Source organism: Pseudophryne corroboree, chromosome 7 (assembly GCF_028390025.1).
Source record: "Pseudophryne corroboree isolate aPseCor3 chromosome 7, aPseCor3.hap2, whole genome shotgun sequence".
In the NCBI taxonomy this organism is placed as follows: domain Eukaryota; kingdom Metazoa; phylum Chordata; class Amphibia; order Anura; family Myobatrachidae; genus Pseudophryne; species Pseudophryne corroboree.
The window spans coordinates 408,142,261-408,157,967 of record NC_086450.1 but is presented as its reverse complement, the minus strand read 5'-3'; the positions used below and the strand labels follow the sequence as shown (position 1 = coordinate 408,157,967).

At 45.5% G+C, this 15,707-nt stretch overlaps 1 protein-coding gene across 3 annotated transcripts in view; it reads right to left on the bottom strand.

Moving 5' to 3' along the window:
* LOC134945416 (ankyrin repeat and fibronectin type-III domain-containing protein 1-like) overlaps nt 1-15,707 on the bottom strand; it is a 1,003,308-nt gene that overhangs the window by 815,896 nt on the left and 171,705 nt on the right. For all 3 annotated transcript variants that reach the window (XM_063934677.1, XM_063934674.1, XM_063934676.1), the window contains one exon: nt 1,172-1,285. In XM_063934677.1, coding sequence (XP_063790747.1) covers nt 1,172-1,261 — 90 coding nt within the window. In that variant the 5' untranslated portion in view covers nt 1,262-1,285. The remainder of the gene's footprint in view (nt 1-1,171; nt 1,286-15,707) is intronic.

Sequence of the window (15,707 nt, the reverse complement as noted above, 5' to 3'; positions counted from 1 at the left end):
AGTGTTTTCCCTTATAGCATTTTTATATATGTAATCATATCGCCAAATAAGTGCCCCCCCTCTCTGTTTTAACCCTGTTTCTGTAGTGCAGTGCAGGGGAGAGCCTGGGAGCCTTCCTCACAGCAGAGCTGAGCAGGAAAATGGCGCCGTGTGCTGAGGAGAATAGGCCCCGCCCCCTTTTCGGCGGGCTCTTCTCCCGGAGTTTGTGAGATCTGGCAGGGGTTAAATACATCCATATAGCCTCAAGGGCTATATGTGATGTATTTTAGCCATAAAAAGGTATTATACATTGCTGCCCAGGGCGCCCCCCCCCAGCGCCCTGCACCCTCAGTGACAGTTGGTGACTGTTGGTGAAGTGTGCTGACAACAATGGCGCACAGCTGCAGTGCTGTGCGCTACCTTATGAAGACTGAAAGTCTTCTGCCGCCTGTTTCTGGACCTCTTCAACTTCGGCATCTGCAAGGGGGGTCGGCGGCACGGCTCCGGGACGAACCCCAGGGTGAGACCTGTGTTCCGACTCCCTCTGGAGCTAATGGTGTCCAGTAGCCTAAGAAGCAAATCCATCCTGCACGCAGGTGAGTTTACTTCTCTCCCCTAAGTCCCTCGTAGCAGTGAGCCTGTTGCCAGCAGGTCTCACTGAAAGAAAAAAACCTAACTTAAACTTTTATTCTAAGCAGCTCAGGAGAGCCACCTAGATTGCACCCTTCTCGGCCGGGCACAAAAATCTAACTGAGGCTTGGAGGAGGGTCATAGGGGGAGGAGCCAGTGCACACCACCTGATCCTAAAGCTTTTATTATTGTGCCCTGTCTCCTGCGGAGCCGCTATATCCCCATGGTCCTTACGGAGTCCCCAGCATCCACTAGGACGTCAGAGAAATATATATATATATATACACACATACTTTCTTTACTTAAATAACTTCCACCAGCAAGTCACCCAAGTGAATGGATCAGCTGCATGATGCAGGCGAGGATCCTTGGGAAACCTGGCGCACAGTGGCGCCAACCTATGATGCCATTAAGGCCACTGTTTTGAAAGTATCTTTCATTTCTCTGGTTAGGTACCTGGGCCCAATATATTAGATAGATAGATAGATAGATAGATAGATAGATAGATAGATAGATAGATAGATAGATAGATTATATGTATGGGTGTGTTGCAACTACTTACCATTTGTTTTGAGTCAGGGTCTTGGGATCCACACATGTGTAAACTGCGCATTTCATCACGTGGGACTTCATCAGGGGGATGGCCTGGCATTAGGCGTTCTGTACTTTTATACCCCTAAACCATAGGAAGTATCAGTCAACAACAATAAAAAAAATGTATAATATTTGAATTTATTCTCTTTTATTATTCACATACAGTATAAAGTGACCAATAGAGTACATGTTCTCATAAGAGGAACGTGTTTTAAGGCTGAAGTTCCTAACAGATGTGTATATATACGGGTTGGGTATGTGTGACCGGCAGTCAGCAGACCGACGGTCACTATACTGATGCCGGGATCCCGGCTGTTAGATGGCTGGCAGGGGGCTGAGCGCAACAAAGCCCCTTGCGGGCTCGGTGGTTCGCTGCACTCGCCACAGGTTCTATTCCCACTCTTTGGGAGTCGCGGAAACCCAGGAGTGGGAATAGTCCCTGTTGGTCGCCATGCCAACCGTCTGGATTTTCAGATGCTGTGATCCCGGCGTCGGTATTGTGACCGGCTGTCTCCTGACTGGCGGTCACATAAATGCATCCCATATATACAGTTGTAACCTTTTTATACAATTTTTACAACAAATCATTTTTTTTTATTGTTAAACAATGCATATCACCTTCAGAGAAGTTCTAACAATCTTTTCATAAACAAAATGTATATTTCTAAATCAATCTGAAAAATGATTGACCACACACATGGAGTAAAATCTCATAAAGGTCAATAAAGAAGATACAGTAAATATTACTAAAATAAAGATAAAAATAACAATATAGATATTTCTTATTAAAATAAAACCAGAACACAAAAAAACAATCAGGGTAGGTAGCAAGCCTTATAGTAAAGAGGAAAAATCCCATCTTTCATTGTGTCCTTTGGGGTGAGAAGCATATTGCGAATAATAAGCCTCTAGTCTCTCTTTGTGTCATTAATCTGTCCCCCCCACGCTTTTATCCAGTATCATTACTTATATAGCTTTAACTTTAAATCCATCGGGATTTCACTGGTGTTGCTTACTAAAACGTCATGGGACACTGTGATTCTCTGCTTTATTCTTTATCTTTCAAAGATGTTCTAATATTCTCATTTTGAATGGTCTTTCAGCTTTCCTTTATATTTTAGTCTACATTCACATTCCAACATTATACAAAGGCTGTATTTCAATTCATAAGCGAACAGATGTTTCATTTTTCTTATCAGAGTCTAGACATTTTATTGTCCCTGTGGCAAAATCTGGATACTTTACATGAACTGCAAGGATAAAAAAACAACAAATAAACAACTTATTTTCTTTAAGTCCTATTCAACATATTTTCATTTAAGTTTTTAGAGTTTAGGCTTTTTTTTTTAAAATAAATGTTTTATTGATTAAAGCAACATCAAAGCATAGGTAAGAAGCAGTATACAAACAATGGTGTGATGAAATTTCACAGGGCTAGACATAATGATAGGTTAACATATTGGGGGTCATGCCGACCTGATCGCTCACTGCAGTTAATCGCAGCGCAGTGATCGGGTCAGAACTGCGCATGCGCCGGCGCATGGCAGCCATCGTTGCCTAGCGATCGCCTCTGAGGCTGCCGTCTAGGGGGAACGGTCCGGCCACACAGGCGTGGCCGGACCGTTGGGGGAGGGGGCCGCAGCGGCTGCGTGACGTCACATGTAGCCGCTGCAGACCGGGGAGCGACGAGTAGCTCCCGGCCAGCACGCTAAAGCTGCGCTGGTCGGGAGCTACTCTTGAAGTGCAAAGGCATCGCCGCTGTGCAATGCCTTTGCACTTCTGCGGGGGGGGGGGGGGGGGGCGCACTGACATGCGGGGCGGACTAGCCCTGTGCTGGGCGTCCCGCCGCAATGTCAGTGTGAATGATCGTAGCTGTGCTAAATTTAGCACAGCTACGATCGACTCGGAATGACCCCTATTGTCTTGCACAGTGAATTAAATCAAACCATCCATTAATCAAGTAATCAGTTAAGGAGGGAAACAAGAGGGTTCGACAAAGACAAACAAGGGTAGACAAGGGAACAAACATAGGACAGTACATTGTGCATGTCAGTTAAGAAATGTACAAAAGAATGGGGTTAAAGGGGGGTAGACACGGAGAGATCCGTGCTTAAATTCTAAGCAATCTGACTAGATTGCTTAAGGGCCATATACACTAGAACGATAATGCCCGATTTCATCCAATTTCGGGCATTCGGCATATATATCAGGTGAAATCGAGCAATTTGGATGTGTTTCCGATCCGATGCGCATTCCCGTGAGGGTCGGATCGGCTCCCCTAGATCGTTAGTACTGCACTCGTGATATGTCGGTTCCCGCAGGCATGGCTGGGATCGCATACGATATATTGCATGCAAAATGTACCAAATCGTATGGAATCATATGGAACCACTCCCGGGAAGCTACCGAGAGAGTTCAAGGGAAATCGCCTCCGACTTCAGCCTCAGACATATCGCTGTAGTGTATGGGGGCCTTTAGAAGTTAAGAACGGATCCCGTGTGTATGCCCCACAGCGATAGCGATGCGTTGCTCCGTGCATCGCTATCGCTGACTCTAGATTTGGCATACATACATGCCAAATCTAGTAGATAGCTCACTTCACTGCTGTGTGAAGTGAGCGCCCCCCCCCCCCTCAATCAGCACACATCGTGCTGTGTGCTGAGCGGAGGGGAGAGATGTGTGCTGAGCGTTATGTGCTAGATCGCTCAGCACACATCTCCCCATGTGTACGGGGCTTAACAGTTACAGGACAGAGCTGTCTTCTGGAGAAGACATCAAATCCACCGGATCACTATATATAGTTAAGTGACATTTACTCTCCCGGTATCCGATCATTTAGGTTTTTTTATTAAATAGTTTGTGGCTTGGCAGGTACATACGACGACAACAGTGGATCCAGTATTTTATAACTATTTTTAACTGCTAAGTTAAACGGAGTAATAAAACGAAAAATATGGAGGACTGATTCTAACCTGCAGATAATTTGGTCATCTACCTGTAATATCATTGGGCACTCATCTATGCAACAGCACTGCCCCCACCTTACACCTACCCCATGCTTGGTGTAGAACATCTGACAAAAAAAAAGCATGTACAATCCATGCCCTCCATTCAGAATAGGACATAGCTCTGTTGACATGCCCCCTAGTGAAGGCCCCACTGCTGCCCAGTTGCCTTACGTTAGTGCCCATTCAGATATCGTTGAGAAGTGGCATACATGAAAATTGGGTGTTAAGATGTGTACGAATCAGAATCACCCATAGATGCTCTAATTCCTATATGTAGGCAGCTACACGTGTACTTTGCAAACAAAAATAAATAAATTAATGTATCACATAATGTGGTCGTATTCCAAATTGCATGGAACTACAGTAAGATTTATATGTTGGCTTTCTAGTCTTGTGGCTCAGTAGAAAGTCTTATTCTGGCTTTCTAGTATATTCCAGATCATTGTCTTGTTGGGGGAACACGCGTTCCGTAAAACAGTCCTTATAAATTCTTCCCTGTGTATAATACATCTGCTTTGTTGAATAATTTCTACATAGGCGTGTGAACCACGACAAAGGGAATATTATTTTTACTGCTCCTTACATAACAGCTAAAATAGTCTAAATAGCATTTACAGTAGTTTTCAAGAAAGTATATTTGACACATTTCTAGAAAGTCAGTATTGCCTAGGACCAAATGTAAAAAGTGCATTTATTCCCCACAAATGTAACGGTACATTTTACAATACATATAATCTTATGTATTATGAGTTTATGACCTCATTCATAATTTTTAGCCTTTTGTGGTATACAAATGTAACATCACCAGTATATCACTATTTCCATTTCAAGTAACTGATAAACTGTAGAACATTCAGAATCTCTAAATTAAGAGTCGAGTTCATCAAATTGTTTCTTTGTATAAAAATCTACAAATTCTGGTGATCTAGAAGGCACAAATGAATCAACATCTGTGACAATGGGACGTCCGGGCAGGTTTTCAATGTTTATAGAAATTTTTGGCAAATTCTACAAAAAATTAGAGATGTGCGGCTGGCACTTTTCATGCTTTGTGTTTTGGTTTTGGTTCTAATTCCACTTTCGTGTTTTGGCTTGGTTTTGCCAAAACCACCCTTTTTCGTGTTTTGGTTTTGGATCTGGATGATTTTTGAAAAAACATAAAAACGGCTAAAATCACAGAATTTGAGGGTCATTTTGATCCTACGGTATTACTAATCTCAATAAGATTCATTTCCACTCATTTCCAGTCTATTCTGAACACCTCACAATATTGTTTTTAGGCCAAAAGGTTGCACCGAGGTGGCTGCATGACAAGCTAAACGACACAAGTGTGCGGCACAAACACCTAGCCCATCTAGGAGTGGCACTGCAGTGTCAGACAGGAGGGCAGATATAAAAAATAGTCCCCAAACAGCACATGATGCAAAGAAGAAGAAAAAGAGTTGCACCGAGGCTGCTGTATGACTAAGCCAAGTGACACAAGTGAGCGGCACAACCACCTGGCCCATTTAGGAGTGGCACTGCAGTGTCAGACAGGATGGCACTTTTCAAAAACTAGGCCCCAAACAGCACCTCATGCAAAGATGTAGAAGAGGTGCAATGAGGTAGCGGTATGACTAAGCCAAGCGACACAAACAATTCCCACTGGAATTATACGTCCAAATCACTGGAATTATACGTTCAAATCACTTAAATTAAATGGCAAAATCACTGGAATTAAATGGCAAAATCACAGGAATTAAATGGCAAAATCACTGGAATTATACGTCCAAATCACTGGAATTATATGTCCAAATCACTGGAATTATACGTCCAAATCACTGGAATTATATGTCCACATCACTGGTATTAAATGTCAAAATCACTGGAATTATACTGCAAAATCACTGGAATTATACTGCAAAATCACTGGAATTATACGTCCAAATCACTGGAATTATACTGCAAAATCACTGGAATTATACGTCCAAATCACTGGAATTATACTTCAAAATCACTGGAATTATACGTCCAAATCACTGGAATTATACGTCCAAATCACAAGAATTATACGTCCAAATCACTGGAATTAAATGGCAAAATCACTGGAATTATACGTCCAAATCACTGGAATTAAATGGTAAAAATAAGAATTTACTTACCGATAATTCTATTTCTCGTAGCCCGTAGTGGATGCTGGGAACTCCGTAAGGACCATAGGGAATAGCGGCTCCGCAGGAGACTGGGCACAAAAGTAAAGCTTTAGGACTACCTGGTGTGCACTGGCCCCTCCCCCTATGACCCTCCTCCAAGCCTCAGTTAGGATACTGTGCCCGGACGAGCGTACACAATAAGGAAGGATTTATGAATCCCGGGTAAGACTCATACCAGCCACACCAATCACACCGTACAACCTGTGATCTGAACCCAGTTAACAGCATGATAACAGAGGAGCCTCTGGAAAGATGGATCACAACAACAATAACCCGATTTAGTTAACAATAACTATGTACAGACAATCCGCACTTGGGATGGGCGCCCAGCATCCACTACGGACTACGAGAAATAGAATTATCGGTAAGTAAATTCTTATTTTCTCTGACGTCCTAGTGGATGCTGGGAACTCCGTAAGGACCATGGGGATTATACCAAAGCTCCCAAACGGGCGGGAGAGTGCGGATGACTCTGCAGCACCGAATGAGAGAACTCCAGGTCCTCCTCAGCCAGGGTATCAAATTTGTAGAATTTTGCAAACGTGTTTGCCCCTGACCAAGTAGCTGCTCGGCAAAGTTGTAAAGCCGAGACCTCTCGGGCAGCCGCCCAAGATGAGCCCACCTTCCTTGTGGAGTGGGCATTTACAGATTTTGGCTGTGGCAGGCCTGCCACAGAATGTGCAAGCTGAATTGTACTACAAATCCAACGAGCAATAGTCTGCTTAGAAGCAGGAGCACCCAGCTTGTTGGGTGCATACAGGATAAACAGCGAGTCAGATTTTCTGACTCCAGCCGTCCTGGAAACATATATTTTCAGGGCCCTGACAACGTCCAGCAACTTGGAGTCCTCCAAGTCCCTAGTAGCCGCAGGTACCACAATAGGCTGGTTCAAGTGAAACGCTGAAACCACCTTAGGGAGAAATTGAGGACGAGTCCTCAATTCTGCCCTGTCCGTATGAAAAATCAGGTAAGGCTTTTATAAGATAAAACCGCCCTTTCTGACACGCGCCTGGCCGAAGCCAAGGCCAACAGCATGACCACTCTCCATGTGAGATATTTCAAATCCACAGATTTAAGCGGTTCAAACCAATGTGATTTTAGGAACCCCAAAACTACATTGAGATCCCAAGGTGCCACTGGAGGCACAAAAGGAGGCTGTATATGCAGCACCCCCTTGACAAACGTCTGAACTTCAGGAACTGAAGCCAGTTCTTTTTGGAAGAAAATCGACAGGGCCGAAATCTGAACCTTAATGGATCCTAATTTTAGGCCCATAGACACTCCTGTTTGCAGGAAATGCAGGAATCGACCCAGTTGAAATTCCTCTGTAGGGGCCTTCCTGGCCTCGCACCACGCAACATATTTACGCCAAATGCGGTGATAATGTTTTGCGGTTACATCCTTCCTGGCTTTGATCAGGGTAGGGATGACTTCATCCGGAATGCCTTTTTCCTTCAGGATCCGGCGTTCAACCGCCATGCCGTCAACGCAGCCGCGGTAAGTCTTGGAACAGACAGGGTCCTTGCTGGAGCAGGTCCCTTCTTAGAGGTAGAGGCCACGGGTCCTCTGTGAGCATCTCTTGAAGTTCCGGGTACCAAGTCCTTCTTGGCCAATCCGGAGCCACGAGTATAGTTCTTACTCCTCTCCGTCTTATAATTCTCAGTACCTTGGGTATGAGAGGCAGAGGAGGGAACACATACACTGACTGGTACACCCAGTGTTACCAGAGCGTCCACAGCTATTGCCTGAGGGTCCCTTGACCTGGCGCAATACCTGTCCAGTTTTTTGTTGAGGCGGGACGCCATCATGTCCACCTTTGGTTTTTCCCAACGGTTCACAATCATGTGGAAGACTTCTGGGTGAAGTCCCCACTCTCCCGGGTGGAGGTCGTTCCTGCTGAGGAAGTCTGCTTCCCAGTTGCCCACTCCCGGAATGAACACTGCTGACAGTGCTATCACATGATTTTCCGCCCAGCGAAAAATCCTTGCAGCTTCTGCCATTGCCCTCCTTCTTCTTGTGCCGCCCTGTCTGTTTACATGGGCGACTGCCGTGATGTTGTCTGACTGGATCAGCACCGGCTGACCTTGAAGCAGAGGTCTTGCTAGGCTTAGAGCATTGTAAATGGCCCTTAGCTCCAGGATACTTATGTGAAGTGATGTCTCCAGGCTTGACCACAAGCCCTGGAAATTCCTTCCCTGTGTGACTGCTCCCCAGCCTTGCAGGCTGGCATCCGTGGTCACCAGGACCCAGTCCTGAATGCCGAATCTGCGGCCCTCTAGAAGATGAGCACTCTGCAACCACCACAGGAGAGACACCCTTGTCTTTGGTGACAGGGTTATCCGCTGATGCATCTGAAGATGCGATCCGGACCATTTGTCTAGCAGGTCCCACTGGAAAGTTCTTGCGTGGAATCTGCCGAATGGAATTGCTTCGTAGGAAGCCACCATTTTTCCCAGGACCCCTTGTGCATAGATGCACTGACACTTGGCCTGGTTTTAGGAGGTTTCTGACTAGTTCGGATAACTCCCTGGCTTTCTCCTCCGGGAGAAACACCTTTTTCTGGACTGTGTCCAGGATCATTCCTAGGAATAGAAGACGTGTCGTCGGGATCAGCTGCGACTTTGGAATATTGAGAATCCAACCGTGCTGCCGCAACACTACTTGAGATAGTGCTACCCCGACTACCAACTGTTCCCTGGATCTTGCCCTTATCAGGAGATCGTCCAAGTAAGGGATAAATAAAACTCCCTTCCTTCGAAGGAGTATCATCATTTCGGCCATTACCTTGGTAAAGACCCGGGGTGCCGTGGACAAACCAAACGGCAGCGTCTGAAACTGATAGTGACAGTTCTGTACCACAAACCTGAGGTACCTTTGGTGAGAAGGGTAAATTGGGACATGGAGGTAAGCATCCCTGATGTCCAAAGACACCATATAATCCCCTTCTTCCAGGTTCGCAATCACCGCTCTGAGTGACTCCATCTTGAATTTGAACCTCTGTATGTAAGTGTTCAAGGATTTCAGATTTAAAATAGGTCTCACCGAGCCGTCCGGCTTCGGTACCACAAACAGCGTGGAATAATACCCCTTTCCCTGTTGCAGGAGGGGTACCCTGATTATCACCTGCTGGGAATACAGCTTGTGAATGGCTTCCAATACCGCCTCCCTGTCGGAGGGAGACGTCGGTAAAGCAGACTTTAGTAAACGGCGAGGGGGAGACGTCTCGAATTCCAATTTGTACCCCTGAGATACCACCTGAAGGATCCAGGGGTCCACCTGTGAGTGAGCCCACTGCACGCTAAAATTCCTGAGACGGGCCCCCACCGTGCCTGAGTCCGCTAGTGAAGCCCCAGCGTCATGCTGAGGACTTGGCAGAAACGGGAGAGGGCTTCTGTTCCTGGGAACTGGCTGTTTGCTGCAGCCTTTTTCCTCTCCCTCTGCCACGGGGCAGAAATGAGGAGCCTTTTGCCCGCTTGCCCTTATGGGGCCGAAAGGACTGCGCCTGATAATACGGCGTCTTCTTATGTTGAGAGGCTACCTGGGGTAAAAATGTGAATTTCCCAGCAGTTGCCGTGGCCACCAGGTCTGATATACCTACCCCAAATAACTCCTCCCCTTTATAAGGCAATACTTCCATATGCCTTTTGGAGTCAGCATCACCTGACCACTGCCTCGTCCATAACCCTCTTCTGGCAGAAATGGACAGCGCACTTACTCTTGATGCCAGTCGGCAAATATCCCTCTGTGCATCACGCATATATAGAAATGCATCTTTTAAATGCTCTATAGTCAGTAATATACTGTCCCTATCTAGGGTATCAATATTCAGTCAGGGAATCCGACCACGCCACCCCAGCACTGCACATCCAGGCTGAGGCGATTGCTGGTCGCAGTATAACACCCGTGTGAGTGTATATACATTTTAGGATATTCTCCTGCTTTCTATCAGCAGGTTCCTTAAGGGCGGCCGTATCAGGAGACGGTAGTGCCACCTGTTTAGACAAACGTGTGAGCGCTTTATCCACCCTAGGGGGTGTTTCCCAACGTGCCCTATCCTCTGGCGGGAAGGGGTATGATGCTAATAACCTTTTAGGAATTATTAGTTTTTTATCGGGGGAAACCCACGCTTCATCACACACTTCATTTAATTTCTCAGATGCAGGAAAAACTACAGGCAGTTTTTTCTCACCAAACATAATACCCTTTTTAGTGGTACTTGTATTATCAGAAATATGTAAAACATTTTTCATAGCCTCAATCATGTAACGTGTGGCCCTACTGGAAGTCACATTCGTCTCTTCATCGTCGACACTGGAGTCAGTATCTGTGTCGGCGTCTGTATCTGCCATCTGAGGTAACGGGCGTTTTAGAGCCCCTGATGGCTTTTGAGACGCCTGGACAGGCACAAGCTGAGTAGCCGGCTGTCTCATGTCATCATTTTTGTCACGTAATTCCTTCCATAAGCTCAGCCACTCAGGTGTCGACTCCCTAGGGGGTGACAACTCCATTACAGGCAATTGCTCCGCCTCCACACCATTTTCCTCCTCATACATGTCGACACAATCGTACCGACACACAGCACACACACAGGGAATGCCCTGATAGAGGACAGGACCCCACTAGCCCTTTGGGGAGACAGAGGGAGAGTATGCCAGCGCTATATATATACAGGGATAACCTTATAGAAGTGTTTTTCCCCTTATAGCTGCTGTTTTATTAATACTGCGCCTAATTAGTGTCCCCCTCTCTTTTTTAACCCTTTCTGTAGTGTAGTAACTGCAGGGGAGAGCCAGGGAGCTTCCCTCCAACGGAGCTGTGAGGAAAAATGGCGCCAGTGTGCTGAGGAGGTAGGCTCCGCCCCTTTTTCGCGGACTTTTCTCCCGCATTTTTATGGATTCTGGTAGGGGTTAAAATACATCCATATAGCCCTGGGGGTTATATGTGATGTATTTTCGCCAGCCAAGGTGTTTTTATTGCTGCTCAGGGCGCCCCCCCCCCAGCGCCCTGCACCCTCAGTGACCGGAGTGTTAAGTGTGCCTGAGAAGCAATGGCGCACAGCTGCAGTGCTGTGCGCTACCTTGGTGAAGACTGATGTCTTCTGCCGCAGATTTTCCGGACCTCTTCTTGCTTCTGGCTCTGTAAGGGGGCCGGCGGCGCGGCTCTGGGACCGGACTCCGAGGCTGGGCCTGTGTTCGGTCCCTCTGGAGCTAATGGTGTCCAGTAGCCAAGAAGCCCAAGCTGGCTGCAAGCAGGCAGGTTCGCTTCTTCTCCCCTTAGTCCCTCGATGCAGTGAGCCTGTTGCCAGCAGGTCTCACAGAAAATAAAAAACCTAAAACTAAACTTTTTCTAAGAAACTCAGGAGAGCCTCCTAGAATGCACCCTTCTCGGCCGGGCACAAAAATCTAACTGAGGCTTGGAGGAGGGTCATAGGGGGAGGGGCCAGTGCACACCAGGTAGTCCTAAAGCTTTACTTTTGTGAATTAGGGAGGTCATTCCGAGTTGTTCGTTCGTTGCCGATTTTCGCTATACTGCGATTAGTCGCTTACTGCGCATGCGCAAGGTTCGCATAGCGCATGCGCTTAGTTATTTTACACAAAAGTTAGGTATTTTACTCACGGCGTAACAAAGTTTTTTCATCGTTCTGCTGATCGGTGAGTGATTGACAGGAAGTGGGTGTTTCTGGGCGGAAACTGACCGTTTTCTGGGAGTGTGCGGAAAAACGCAGGCGTTTCAGGGAAAAACGCGGGAGTGGCTGGAGAAACGGGGGAGTGTCTGGCCGAACGTAGGGCGTGTTTGTGACGTCAAACCAGGAACGAAACTGACTGAACTGATCGCAATGTAGGAGTAAGTCTCGAGCTACTCAGAAACTGCTAAGAATTTTGTAATCGCAATTCTGCTAATTTTTCGTTCGCAATTCTGCTATGCTAAGATACACTCCCAGAGGGCGGCGGCTTAGCGTGTGCAATGCTGCTAAAAGCAGCTAGCGAGCGAACAACTCGGAATGAGGGCCTAGGCCCAGTATGCGGCACAGGAATGACTGATGGCTGATGCACAGGACACTACCACTGGTCTGATGCAGGACAACACAGCAATACTGTGAGGGACTTGTTGTTGTTATTATTATTATTATTATTATTATTATACGGCAGCATATCATACAGCGGGTGGTCTTCTGTATGCCGAATGTCGGGATCCCGGCGCACAGTATACCGGCGCCGGAATCCCGACACCCGGCATACCGACAACTATTTTCCCTCGTGGGAGACACTACCACTGGTCTGATGCAGGACAACACAGCAACACTGTAAGGGACTTGTTGTTATTATTATTATATGGCAGCAGTGGACATATGGCAGCAGAGTATACCACTGTGACTGGTCACTGGAATGACTGATGGCTGATGCACAGGACACTACCACTGGTCTGATGCAGCACAACATAGCAACACTGTAAGGGACTTATTATACAGCAGCACTGGACATATGGCAGCAGAGGACACCACCACTGTGACTGCCTGGTCACTGGACTGACTGATGGCTGATGCACAGGACACTACCACTGGTCTGATGCAGGACAACACAGCAACACTGTGAGGGACTTGTTGTTATTATTATTATTATACGGCAGCATATCATACAGCTACAGTGGACATATGGCTGCAGAGTATACCACTGTGACTGCCTGGTCACTGGAATGACCGATGGCTGATGCACAGGACACTACCACTGGACTGATGCAGCACAATACACCACCACTGAACTGATGCAGCACAACACAGCAGCAACGGACATATGGCAGCAAGAGGACACAACCACTGTGACTGGACAAATACAGCACAAGACACGGACACTGAGAACGGAGACACGTCCTCTCTCTACACTCTCCAATGCTGGATTGAAAATGGCGGGGACGCGCAGCTCCTTATATGGAATCCAAACCCTGCGAGAATCCGACAGCGGGATGATGATGTTTTGCATTGTTCTGGTTTCCGAGTCAGGCGGGAAAACCCGAGCCTGACTCGGATCCGGACTTGAATGGTGAAGTCAGGTATGGTTCGGTTCACTGAGAACCGAACCTGCTCATCTCTACAAAAAATTGGTTTGAATGGAAAACTTTAACCAAAAGATTCTATCTCAAAATCTTCTATTAACAATAGTGGGAGTTCTCATGAATATTTGCTTAGGTTCTACAAATAATTAATGTCTTATATGATTACAAATCCCCTCCAATATTTAAATATCCAACTGTGTATAGTTGCCTCTAGCTAATACAGGTTGAGTCTCCCTTATCCAAAATGCTTGGGACCAGAGGTATTTTGGATATCAGATTTTTCCGTATTTTGGAATAATTGCATAACATAATGATATATCATGGCGATGGGACCTAAATCTAAGCACAGAATGCATTTATGTTTTATATACACCTTATACACACAGCCTGAAGGTAATTTTAGCCAATATTTTTTATAACTTTGTGCATTAAACAAAGTGTGTACATTCACACAATTCATTTATGTTTCATATACACCTTATACAACCAGCCTGAAGGTCATTTAATACAATATTTTTAATAACTGTGTGTATTAAACAAAGTTTGTGTACATTAAGCCATCAAAAAACAAAATTTCATTATTTCACTCTCACTCAAAAAGTCCGTATTTCGGGATATTCCGTATTTCGGATATTTGGATATGGGATACTCAACCTGTATAAGTGTCCTTCCCTCTTTAGTAGCTTGTTTTGTATCAATTTGATGTAAATGATGAGAAAAATCTCGCATTGTACCATAAATTTGTCGTAGTATCTACAGCTCTTGAAAATAAAGTTTCCCTATCTTTTTTTCATTGTTTCATATTATTAACCAAGTGACTTTCCTGTTTTTACTCTATAGAGAAAAATAAGTATTTTTCCTTTAGGTTCATATGGACCTGTAGCATCAGACAGAAGCTACAGGTCCATTCCCGTGAAGTCGACCAGACCCATTAAAAACTTCTAGCTGTCCACCAGCTGAACAATATATAAAAAGTCTAACATGTATAATATGTCTAATATGACAAGTCTATCGTACAGTTGCAATGTGCAGTTTGAACTCATATGTGTAATGCTTGTAATGTATGCTACGTTTCCCCCCGTCTTATGCTATGTATTCCCACTTCATGTTGCTGCTTGGCAATGCACTGTACTGCAAAAAATTCCTAGTGTACATGAGTACACCTGGCCAATAAAGCGGATTCTGATTCCGATATTCGAAACAAAATTCTTAGATTTTAATATAATAATATAATATTGACCTGTGTAATAAAATGTATCCTGCAATTCAATTCCTAAAAATGCATTAATTTGAAGCCCAGGAGGGTGCAAATGATTTTTTGTCATTGACTAAATATATGTATTCTTCCCTGATGATGTTCAATGCTTTGGAATGAAATCCGCTGGGTTCTCTGCTATTTTATTGGATCTGTCTATGGACTCCAAAGAATACTGTAAGGTGGCCATACACTAGTGCGATTTTGGGCCTTTTTATACGATTTTGACGCATTGGGCCAATAAATAGCGTGAAAAGTGTCAAATTGTATGTAATTTACTTACGATTCCTATCCGATGCGCAGTCCTGCGTGTCGTTAGTCGTATCCACGGATTGTCAGTGCTACAATAAGGATTTATCGTAATAGCATGTGAAACGGTGCACATCATGAGTATTTTTAGTACCTCCGATTTATCGCATGATAAATCTGAAGAGTAGTGATGAGCGGGTTCGGTTCCTCGGAAACCGAACCCGCCCGAACTTCACCCATTTTACACGGGTCCGAGGCATACTCGGATTCTCCCGTATGGCTCGGTTAATCCGAGCGCGCCCGAACGTCATCATCCCGCGGTCGTATTCTCGCGAGATTCGTATTCTATATAAGGAGCCGCGCGTCGCCGCCATTTTCACTCGTACATTGGAAATGTTAGGGAGAGGACGTGGCTGGCGTCCTCTCCGTTTATTAATGTTGCTGTAAATATTGGTGCTAATTGCTTAATTGTGGGGACTGGGGAGCAGCTGTATTATATAGGAGGAGTACAGTGCAGAGTTTTGCTGATCAGTGACCACCAGTTTTATCCGTTCTCTGCCTGAAAAACGCTTTATATCTGTGCTCAGTGTGCTGCATATATCTGTGCTCACACTGCTTTATTGTGGGGACTGGGGACGAGCAGTATTATATAGGAGGAGTACAGTGCAGAGTTTTGCTGACCAGTGACCACCAGTATTATACGTTCTCTGCCTGAAAAACGCTCCATATCTGTGCTCAGTGTGCTGCATA